This window comes from Trichosurus vulpecula, chromosome 4, assembly GCF_011100635.1.
Source record: "Trichosurus vulpecula isolate mTriVul1 chromosome 4, mTriVul1.pri, whole genome shotgun sequence".
NCBI lineage: Eukaryota > Metazoa > Chordata > Mammalia > Diprotodontia > Phalangeridae > Trichosurus > Trichosurus vulpecula.
The window spans coordinates 138,314,961-138,327,246 of NC_050576.1; the positions used below are offsets into that span (position 1 = coordinate 138,314,961).

At 38.1% G+C, this 12,286-nt stretch overlaps 1 protein-coding gene across 1 annotated transcript; it reads left to right on the plus strand.

The window, feature by feature from the left end:
- Nucleotides 1-2,891: 2,891 nt before the first annotated feature.
- Nucleotides 2,892-4,067, plus strand: LOC118848543 (dual specificity mitogen-activated protein kinase kinase 4-like). The gene has a single exon (XM_036757469.1). The coding sequence runs from the start codon at nt 2,892-2,894 to the stop codon at nt 4,065-4,067; it is 1,176 nt and encodes a 391-aa protein (XP_036613364.1).
- The last annotated feature ends 8,219 nt before the right edge of the window (nt 4,068-12,286 follow it).

The window sequence follows — 12,286 nt, forward strand, 5'->3', positions numbered from 1 at the left end:
ATCCCGGAGTTGGAAGCTCTTAAAAGTAATCTAGTTCAAAACTCATAATGCAGCAGGAAGATTGTTGAATTTGTAGTCAAAACACTTGGGTTAAAATGCAAGCCTATATCCATAATGCAGCCATATGTGATATGGATCACAATGCATCCATGCCTATTCATCGTGTGTGACTCTTACCCATTTCCTTCCATAAATACAAGAGAGGGGTTCCTGTCAAGTGTCAGAGATCTCCCTTGTATTTTCTTGACATGGTGAATGTATAATGATGGAGCACATGGGCTATCTAACAATAAGGACATGGACTAGACTAGAGTGATGGGGTTTATCTCATTGAATCTTGGTAGTGTCATATTGAGCAATAATAGGGGCTAGCATTTAATAGGGGTTTAGTGTTAAACCTAAGTTTAAATCCACTACTGACACTACATCTTGGGCAAGTCACTCAACCTCTCTGGGCCTCAGTTTCCTCATGTTTAAAAATGAGGAGGTTGGATGAAAGTGCCTTCCAGGTTTAAATTCATGATTTTATAATACCATAAATATACTGAGGGCAAATAATGGATGATTTTGAAAGTTAAGTGGAAGAATTTAGTCTACATTGCAAAGGTAATAAGCCATTGCTAGTTCTCCAGTAAGGAAGTGAATTGAAGAAAATAGCTACCTATCTATTCAACTTTATTTCTCCCTACTCCCCTGTATTAACCCTTTGTTCCTAAATTGATGACTTAGAAAGATTAATTTGGCAGAGATTATATACAGGATGGATTGAAGTGTCAAGAAGCTGGAAAGAAGACTAGTTAGGAGGCAGTTGAAGTAATCTAGATATGAGTTGATGAGTCCCTGGACTAATATAGTGACACTGGGAATGGAAAAGGAGGAAGAAGTAGGAGACACACTGGAAGAAAGAAGAAATGAGAAACTCACTAGCTATGGAGGGTGAAGTTCTTCCAAGCTGTGCAGAAATTGGGAAGAGTGACTTGTTTAGAATGGTGGGAAGATGTTGAATGAGCTACAAAACATGGTGAATTTGAAGTGACAGTAGAGTAAACATTTTATTGGTAAGTTGGAAATGTTGAACCAGAACTAGTCTAAGAATCTGAAACTACAGGTGTCAATTTTGTCATTCACATAGAAATTTTAAAAATGATAGAATAGCTTCTCCAAAGAAACATCAATAAAAAGAGGACATATGAAGCATGGCACAATGGAAAAAGTTCTGGATTGGGATTCAGAGGACTTGGGTTCCAATCCCATTTCTGGTATTTTCTACCTGTGTGACCATGGGCAAATAAATCACTTACCCTCTCAGTGGCCAGGAAATTCTTAAATTTTTTTTTATTTTAGGCAAAAACTAACACTTAAATACAGAATAGGAAAAGAAAAAGAAACATTGTGAACTTAAATATTAAATATAAAATAAGAAAAGAGAAAACATGTCATGTGCACAACAGAACATAGGAGAGGATTCAGAATATATAACAATAGCTTATTTCCAAGAAAGCCTATTATATATTAAATACTGTGTGTTATGTTGAAAGTTGTCCATCTTTTCTTTGCTTCCTTGTAGGTTTTCTTTTGTTCTCTGCTGCACACTTTTTACTTTGTTCTTTTTTCCCTATTCCTCCCCCTTACCCACCACCCCAAGGCTGAAAGGATTCTGGATCACCTTTTCTAACTGGTTAACCTTCTTGCCATAATCTTCTTGTTTTTCTTGTTTTATTCTTTTTTTAAAAAATTTTCCTCAGTCTCTCATTTGATTTTTCTTTTAAAGTCTTTTTTTAAGTTCTTCAATAAATTCTTTTTGGGCAGGTGACAGTTTCGACTTTACTCTTTGGGGTAGAAGAGGGTTTTTTATTTTTATTTTTTTTTTTGCTTCAGTATTCTCCTCTGAAGGCAGACACCAATCTTCTCTATTCCCATAGTAGCTCTCTATGGTTGGATTCTTTCTCCTTTGCCTATACATATTTTTGGTAATAATTTAGTTTTTATAATCACCTCTAGTCCTGGGGTATGAGGGGTGGTACCTCTGGCCTCTGATTTTCTTCAGTTCTCCCTTTTGACCTTGAACTCAAACCAAGATCTCCAGTCTCCCCACACCACTGCTTCTGGACTCACAGAGCTTGTGCTGGTTACTTCTCCCATCACCCATCAGCACAGATGGGTCTACTGTTCCTTGTCAACAGAGGTTCCCTATTTCTTCCCCAGGTAAGACACCCAGTTCCCCTCACTGTCCCGGGGATAAAAGTTTCTGTGGCCTGGCCAGAGGCAGCCTCCCAACCCAGCTAACCCTAGGGCTTCCCACTTTTTGTTAAAGCAAACCTTAGCCTGGAGATGTTTTACCCTTCACAGGAAGGAAATCTAATCCTGGAATTTTTTCCCATATCTTCTTTGATTATCCCAGGAGGGACCACTGTTCTGCCCCTATTCTTATTTATTTTTAACTACTCTATGTTCACCCAGAAGTGCTCTTTTATCTCTTTTTGTGGAGGAAAATCTAGAGAGCTTGAAATTTTCTGAAGTACTCTGCCATCTTCCCAGAATCCTCTTCCCCCAGGAAATTCTTTATGTGGCATAGTAGAGTGAATGCTGGACTTGGAGTTGGGAAGACCTGGCTTCAAAATCTACCTCAGACCTTATTAGTTATGTGCCCTTGGCAAATTACTTAGCATCTCCCAGACTTAATTTCTTCATCTATAAAATGAAAGGGTTGGAATTGATGCCTCTCTAAATATGTCATCCTTTGACTCTATTAAGGACTGAGGATTGAATCTTGGGGAATTTTCATTTAAAGCAAGGATGCTTAACCTTTTTTTTTTTTTGGTCACAGATCCTTCTGATAATCTGGTAAAGCCTATAGACTTCATTTCAAAATTGTGTGTGTGGGGATAACAATGGCGGCACCGAGCCCAAGTGGTGGCAGCGGGAGTGGTTCTCCTGGAGCCGTGGGGCCCCCAGGGTCAGGCAACATGGCTGTCAGCAGCATGCAGGACAAACGTAAAGAACTGAAGCTGAATTTTGCAAATCCGACTTTGAAATCTACAGCACAATTTACCTTGAATCCTTCAGGAGCCCAAAACCCACACATGGAGAGACTGAGACTACACAGCATCAAATCATCAGGAAAACTGAAGATCTCCCCCGAACAGCACTGGGATTTCACTGAAGTTGACTTGAAAGACCTTGGAGAAATTGGAGAAGGAGCTTATGGTTCTGTCAACAAAATGGTCCACAAACCAAGTGGGCAAATAATGGCAGTTAAAAGGATTCGGTCTACAGTGGATGAAAATGAGCAAAAACAGCTTCTTATGGACTTGGATGTGTTGATGCAAAGTAGTGACTGCCCATACATTGTCCAGTTTTATGGCGTACTCTTCAGAGAGGGTGACTGTTGGATCTGTACGGAACTCATGCCTACCTCATTTGACAAGTTTTACAAATATGTATATAGTGTATTAGGTGATATCATTCCAGAAGAAATTTTAGGTAAAATCACTTTAGCAACTGTGAAAGCACTAAACTACTTAAAAGAAAACTTGAAAGTTATTCATAGAGACATCAAACCTTCCAATATTCTTCTGGATAGAAGTGGAAATATTAAACTCTGTGATTTTGGCATTAGTGGACAACTTATAGACTCCATTGCCAAAACAAAAGATGCTGGGTGCAGGCCATACATGGCACCTGAAAGGATAGACCCAAGTACATCGGGACAAAGATATGATGTCCGTTCTGATGTGTGGAGTTTGGGGATCACACTGTATGAGCTGGCTATGGGCCGATTCCCTTACCCAAAGTGCAACAGCATGTTTGATCAGCTGACACACGTGGTAAAAGGAGACCCCCCACAGCTGAGTAATTCCAAGGAAAGGGAATTTTCCCCAAGCTTCATTAACTTTGTCAACTTGTGCCTTACAAAGGATGTATCCAAAAGACCAAAGTATAAAGAACTTCTGAAACATCCTTTTATTTTGATGTATGAAGAGCGCACAGTGGAGGTTGCATGCTACATTTGTAAAATCCTGGATCAAATGCCAGCAACTCCCACCTTTCCTGAGTATGTTGATTGATATTGCTGCTACGTCAAACTCTAGAAAAAGGGCTGAAAAGAAACAAGATGTAAAGAATTTTCATACATCACAGTGGTTTTTATTGCTTGCCCAAACACCATGTGCTATATACTCTGGTCACATAGAAAGTGCATCCCTATAATATCTGATTGATCACACAGTGTTAGTGCTGGTCAGAGAGACCTCATCCTGCCCTTTTGTGGTGAGCATATTCATGATATGTGGAAGTCAGTATAATTGATCTATTGACAGTGATTGGATTGCATTTTAAATTCATTTCTAGACTAAAAACTTGGAGATGCAGCTACTGGAAGGGTGTTCTCAAATTTCCAAATGTTTTCAAGAGGAGGCAACATGAGTGTGCCATGTGTGAATGTAGAGATGTAGGACTGAATGAGAAGAACTGGCCAGGCCAGTGAGACATGCAGCGCCTACGGAAGTCGAGTGACAAAGGAGGAATTTACTTTCTTCACTAAGTGCAATAGATTTACTGATCTGATGTTGTGTTGCTTTACAGTCACCACAGTGTATGTTCTGGGTCAGTGTGCTCAATGGAATTTCCTGTTCAAATGAAATAGATTAAATTAGAGTGACTGTCTTTGCCAAAAAAAAAAATGTGTTGAAAGAGAGTAACATTAAAACCCTGAGAAAGCAAAAAAAAAAAAATTGTATGTGTCTACACACACACACACACACACACACACACAAATATATATATTATATAAACATGTATGTGTACACACACAAATTCATAAACTAAAAATTAAGGACCCCTTAATTAGAGGGTGAGAGGGAAAAGGTAGCCAGAAAAAGACACAGAAGATGGAGGAAGGTCAATGAATATTTATGAAGTGGCAACAAAATACCCTAGGGACTGTCCAAGAAGTATAAGATCTGGTCACTGCCCACCCAGAATTTATAGTCTCATTAGGGATAGCATACACAGATGGCACAGTTAAATAACAAAACCAAAGCAGCTGGTTTTTTTTTTTTTTTAGACACCAATTTGTTTCACTCCAGGTAGTGGCATATTTTAGGTTTTTGAGCAGAAAAATTATGACTTGTTGCAAGTCTAAATATTGTAGAAAAGAGTTTTCTGGCCATATCTTCTATTTGGTGCCATTTCTGTTTGCTACTAGAAAGTTGTTCACCATCATTCTCATGTTGTAGAATCAAGCCTTAAAAAATAGACATAGTATCCTAGGGTAGGAGCAACATGATACTGTATGGTGGGGGAAAAAAGCTCTGGAGTTAGAGTCAGATAGTCTAGCTCTGACACTAACTCTCCATGTGACCTTTCTGTGTGGAAAATTTTCTCATCTGTGAAAATTTTCATCTATAAAGTTGGATATGATCTAAGACCCCTGTTTTAAATCCTAGAACAGTATAATTTATAGAAGCTGAGGGAAGAAAAAACTGCTTTAGGAAAGAAGGAGGGATTCTTAATAGTGTTAAATGCTGCTTGGGCATTCTGTACAAATGATCTCAAGAGGATAAGACAGCTGCAGTAATCATAGAATATCCAAGGGCCAATATCTGGAAGGGTATGTTCCTTTCCCATGAGAGCAGTTTGCTCTGTCTCCTGTGTCTCATGACCATAATATTGCTATTCCTATCAGTTCTTAAGAAATTGCTGTGGGGAAGGGCAGCTAGGTGGCACAGTGGATAGAGTGTCAGGCCTGGAGTCAGGAACACTTATCTTCCTGAATTCAAATCTGGCCTCAGACACTTTCTAGCTGTGTTACCCTGTGCAAGTCATTTAACCCTGTTGGCCTCAATTTCTTCATCTGTAAAATGAGCTGGAGAAGGAAATCGCAAACCACCCCAGTATTTTTGCCAAGAAAAACCCAAATGGAGTCATGAAGAGTTGGGCATAACTGAAAATGACTTAATAACATGAGTGATGCCGGGATAAAAGTCTAAAATAAAGACAAGTGTTCACCAGCTACTGCCCCACCCAGGGTGGATAAACTATCTCCCTCTCTGTTCCCTTTCTTTTGGGTCCTTCTAGAGTTCTTCTATACTAAAACCTCCATTTCTTTCTAGAATACTTCCTCTTTCTTCTATCTCCTAGTGCTTATTGAAATGTAATTTTTCTTTTAGAGACACCAAATGTCTTGGTAATATTTCCAGAGATAGTTATTCCTTTTATCTCCCTCACACATATTGCTATGAGGAGGACTTGGCGTACTTCTTGCTCCTGACTACAACTTTGAGACTTTTCCCTCTGCCACCATCACTCAGTAACAACTTCTCGAATTCCTTCCATCATGTTCAGATCCTTCTTGCTGGCATCCATGGACATGCAAGTCAGTGCTCCTCCTCTCCAGTAATTGTGGTTACAACATCTTCTGTATCTCAACCCAAATATCTTTGAATACCTTGACCTATGAGTTCTCAATCTCCTCAGACCCCATTCCCTTTACTAAGCAGAGGAGTGATTTCATACCTTAGACCCCTACCATTAAATAAATTTGCCCCACATCCCTGGAATTCCTAGTGATTGCTCTGATGAGTATGAAGAAAATATATTTGAATCTGGCTAAACTGAAGTCACTGATGATAATCTTTACTGGTTCACCAGTGAGGCACTGTAAAACTTTGAAGTCCTGTTTTATATCCAGAAATGTGGATGCACACACTCACACACACACACCCACACGGTTAAAGAAGAACAAGGTGGTAATCTAGTTAGGCACCATTATTTACTAGAAAACTGTCTTGCAGTGGAGTAGATATAGTTTTAAATGAATCGAAGAGAATTGGTTCAATCCAGGTAGAGAGGTCATATTGCAGTGTAACCCCACAGAGGCAGCAGGGGTGGCAATGAAGTGTGGTTTTCCCAGCGCGAAGAAAATACTGAAGGATTATGAGAGGTGGGAGTCTCATAGGACATGAGAATCTCATGAATGTTAATGCTCCATGAAGTTGAGTTCAAGGGTGTGGTGGAAAGCTATTGACATGGATGAAGAGTCAAAATAAGAAGACTGAGGAATAATCAGAGAAAGAGGCAAGGAGGAGAAACAGGAGAGAGTGGTGTTGTGGAAACCTAGGAAAGAGCAAGTCAAAAAAGAAGACAAAGGCAAAAAGGGCAAGTTCTATCAGGGCAGATTATTCCTTAAACTGATCAGTGAGGCAGATAAAGCTCTAACTCTCATGATTATAGGCAATCCAGAGCACCAGTGCCTTTCACTTGCAATGGAATTCCATTACACTTGAGTTCAACTTGAGATTTGCTTGAAATCTGCCTACTTCTTTATGCTACTGGGAATTGGTGAATTTATCCATGATCTATGTCCTCCCCTACTTCTCTTCTTTAATGTTTAGTGAACCATCATCGCTTACACTCTTTGTACTTTTATATTGTTTTTATTGTATTGTAGTGTATTGTCATTGTTTGCACTTTTATAATGGATTTTTTTTCTCCGGGTAAAGATAAGTAGAGTTTTACTACATTTTAAATAATGTTTGATATAGAGAGGTGAGTAAGAAACGGAAACAGTGACTCTCAGATTTTTTTTTTCAGTAAGCTGTAGAGCAGAGAGGACAGTCTCTTCTCAGCATTAGGGAAGGTAGTGGTGGAAGGGAGCAAGGAATCAAGAGGGGAGAGAGGTTTCTTCTCTAATCTTCGGGCTTTGGGCCTACCAAATTCCATGGATATTTGGTATAACTAACTCCGTGAAATAACAGGAGGAAAAGACAAAAGTAGATTTGTGAGTACAATTTTCTTAGACTTTAAAAGAAAAATTGAGTTCATATTAATCTCTCTGATAAGACAAAGGAGGCTTCACTAGTATCTTATATTCTTGACATGAAAGCCAGTCCAACAAACAAATTGTATGTGCAATTGTCATCCACACTGGGAAAAATGCCAAGATGGATGACAAGAATCATCTTGGTCATTTCAGCAAGTTTGGCACAGGTTTTGAAAAGTGGATTAAATAGATTAACTTTTTGAACAGATTAATTTCTTAATTTCACACTATTAAGTTGTTATCAAAAGGACCTTCCTCATCTTGTCCAGGGATACTTGCATAATTTCTTCTCTTGCAAATATGGCAGCTACTCCAGAGTCTAGTTAATGCAGCTGTTTTCCCAGTGACCTGTAGGTATTATACATTTTTGCCCTTTACCAGGAAGGGCAGGAAACATATCAGTCTTGAAACCCTAGAGGTATAATTAGTGTAGCAGTCAAACAGAATGGTGTCTTGAAAAAGAATTTTTTTAAAGTGTTCAAGTACTAACCTGAAACTTCCAATCCAACATGGCTTCCTAAAGATGAGAGGCAGCATGATACCATATAAAGAGCACTGGATGTGGAGTTGATGGATGTGGGTTCAGATTCTATCTCTTCTACTTACTACATGTAAAACCTTGCTCAAACTTCTTCACCTCTCCAGGTCTCAGTTTCTTCATCTGTAAAATGAGAGTGTTGGACCAAATAGCTTCTAAGGTCCCTTCCAGATTTAAATCTATGATTTTATGATCTGACACTTTTCGCATATGGTTGAACAAGATTGAGAAAAAGAATTTCTTCTTCCAATGTGATATAGTGGAAACAACCCTGTACTTAGTATTAAAAACCTGAGTTAGAATCTCATTTGTAACCTTTGATAGATATGTGACCTTGGATAAGCCTTTCTGGAACATAATTTCCTCATCTGTAAAATGAAGGGCTTGGACTAGATGACTACTGATCCTGTCACCCTCCTACTCGATAAATTCCGGTGGCTTCTGATTGCCTCTAGGATCAAAAACAGACTACTATTTGGCTTTTGTAGCCTAGTGCTTTCTACCTTTCCAGTTCTCTTATACCTTATTCCCTGGTAAATACTCTTTGATCCAGTGACACGGGCCCTATGGCTCCTCCATGAACTAGACCCTCCATTTCTTCATTCCAGGCATTTTTTCTGTTCCCCATTCCTGAAACGTTCTCACTCATCTGTTCCAACTGAGACCTCTGTGGCTTCCTTTCCCAACTAAAATCCCACTTTCCTACCCCCTCTTAATTCCAGTGCCCTCCTTTTAATTATTTTTTATTTATCATGTATTTATCTTGCTTTATATATATTTGTTTGCATGTTATCTCCCCTATTAGATTGAGATTAAGATTACAGGGACCTGTGTGTGTGTGTGTCTTTTTATATCCACAGTGCTTAGCACAGTGTCTGGCATCATAGCAGGCCCTTAATAAACATTTATTGAATGAATGAATACTATGGCTCCTTCCAATTCTAAATTTGTTAATCTTTAATTTTGAGGAAATAACTTCCTTTCTGAACCGCAGTTTCTGCATCTGTAAAATGGGTTGTTGGGAGGATCAAATGAAATATTGTATAAGAATATTTATAATATAAGCTATGACTCTTGATTAAAATATTTGACCCCTGGATTCCTTACTTCACTGAGTTTTAGAAAGTTAGGCAGCATACCAAAGATAACTTACTGGATTTGGAGTTAGGACAACTTGGATTTATATTCCATTTCAGATACTTGTTTTGTGACTTTGGGAAATTAACCTCTATGCACCTCAGTTTCCTCATGGAGGGACTGAACTTAATGGTCTTTAAGATTCCTTTTACCTCTAAATCTGATATTTTAATCTCTACGCCATTTATACTAACTACCCCAGGACACATGATCATATATTGGGAACATGGTTTGTCCTGGCTGTATTACCTTCAGCTAACCTTGGAACAGGTGAAACAGGTAGGTACACTGTAGGTATAAATTGAGATTCTTATTTTATTCTCTGGAGTGGAAAAATAAATGCGTCAGAAGGAGGAAAAAATAGCACGCAGTTGACTTATATAATCAGACATCTTGAATTAACCTTTCTTTTATGGGAGCAATATAGGTCATGATATAATGAAGTATAATTTTGGAGGTCATGTGGTATTTCCCAGGGCATTGATACAGAATCACAGGATGTTAGAAGATGGAAAGGTCTTTAGAGATGATCTACTCTCATTTTCTCATTTTAAACGTGAGGACAATAAGGTTCATAAAGATAAAGAAAATTCTCCAAAGTCACAGAGCTAGTTAGTAGAAGAGCTAAGATTAGAACCCAGAGCACCTAACTCCTAATGAAGTGCAATTTCCATTACTCCACAGTTTCCTAGTATCAATCTGATTTTTTTTTAAAAAAGGCAATTTCAGTGACTTTTAATTTGCCCAATATAGGAGCCCAGCATAAAAGCAATTTGGCATGATGGGTAGAGAGACAACTTCATAATCAGAACAACATAGATTTAAATCCTATCTCTAACATATCCTGGTTGTGCGACCACGGGCTTAACCTTTCAATGCTCTAGGAAAATCTCTGCTGAAAGTTACAGAGATGATAGCAACCTTTGTTGATAGAGGAAGTTTTGTCAATTGACAATTCCTTAAATCAGGAAAATCACAGGTCCAATCTCTATTCCCTATCCCGGAAATAGAGGGGGATCCATGTGTCTCATCCCAGGGACCTTATCACCTGCTTTGAATTCAGACTGCAGCTATTTGGGGGAGCCCTATTTCATGTAACTTGGTATCTTGGCATTAGCAACCTGGTTAAAAAATGTGTTCCCACCCAACTTAATATGGAGGTGGGGAGGAGGTCAAGAGAATTAGGTTCAGTATAAGGTTGTCAAAACCTTTATAAAAACATTTATCTGATGGATACTCTGATGGTTAGTGTCATATGCATATTTTTTTTGCTATCAGTTGGTTTGAATATATATTTTTTATTTTTACACAACACTTTCCAACACTGTTGTAATCCACCCACATATTTCTTCCCTGGGCTCAATCATCATGAGGTGTGCATACCAGAATAATGCAGTTGCCTACATGGCTTTTTCAGGCAAGTGCTGGTGGGTGGAAAGACCAACAGAATAATTAATTTTCAGCTTTATTTGATGCATCAAATGACTCATTTTTAAAAAAGATAAACCTTTTATGATTTTGATAAAAACACTCTATTATGCTTCCTTAGAGCTTACTATTAGTCACCAAGTTGAGAGAAAGAGATGCATGTTAAGTGAAAGAAACAGGAAAGAAAATATGCTTTTAGTTGAGTTTGGAAGAGAGAGAAGATCAAGGAGGGAACCTTAGATGCAATAGAGATACAGGCACCCACTAGATTTCCAAATTCTGTGAGAAGATGGATTTTTAATGAGCAGAATTTTAAGATAGGAGAGAGGTTGCTGGAAAGAAACTCCATAGCTAAAGCTACAATTCATTAAAAAGAACTCTGTTCTCCTTTAAGTATGTATTAGTTGCAGAACCATCTGTCATACTGTTGGTAGAATAATGGGTTTATGGAATATAGGAAGGAAATTCTGAAAGTGGAGTAAGAGAACTAATGGAAACCAAAATCATGGAGGACTTTGAGCCTAAGCTGAGTTACAAGGAGCCTTCAGTGTAGTCAAGAAGGATTCACATAGCAACGGAAGTAAAAAGCTAAAGGAGAAAGAATTTGAAGGAAAATGTAGAAATTTATGCCATTTAGGACAGGCATAATGAATATGATGCCAGCAAAATCTCCCTAACAACTGTAACAGCCCAAAAAGTTGATGGGCTGCTTTAGTCAGTCGAGCTGTTTCATGATGTCTTCAAAAGGGTCTAGATTACAACTTGACGATGATGTCATAGAATGGATTCTTTATGATGGGAGATCAAGCTAACTTCTGAGGTATCTTCCAGCTATGAGTTTCTGTAGTTCAGTGACTTGTCTTTGACTCCAAATTTAGTTCTTTTTCTAATAAACTATGAAGCCACACAAGAGTATAAAAGATGAGTGAAATCTGGGTTTGGATAAAGAAAATTGTATTAAGGGTCCTAGTTTTAACCCTTTCCTAAACAATTAAAAATGTAATTTATGTATATGTGGATGTTCACTGAAAGTCCTGGCATTGGAATTTTCATTTGCTTAAGAATTTTTTTTTGTCTAAGAGCTCTCCAACAATATTAGGAAAGTCACAAGATTTTCGAGACAAATTTAAAATCAAAATAAATTTTGAATGACTTTATTTGTATTAAAGTAAATGCCAAACCACATTTTTAGGAATGCAAAGGGGATTCCAAAATTAGTTGCAAGGAATTATGATTCTAAAATGCTTAGGAATCATTGTTCTTTAAGGTACTTGAGGACCAGGAGTGTGAACACTATGTGCCCACAAGTGATTTTGGATGTGGATGGCATTTTTCCATGCAATGTAAAAATCTATAATTTT

Coding starts and splice junctions, on each gene's coding strand:
- LOC118848543 (XM_036757469.1), top strand. CDS start 2,892: ATGGCGGCACCGAGCCCAAGTGGTGGCAGCGGGAGTGGTTCTCCTGGA.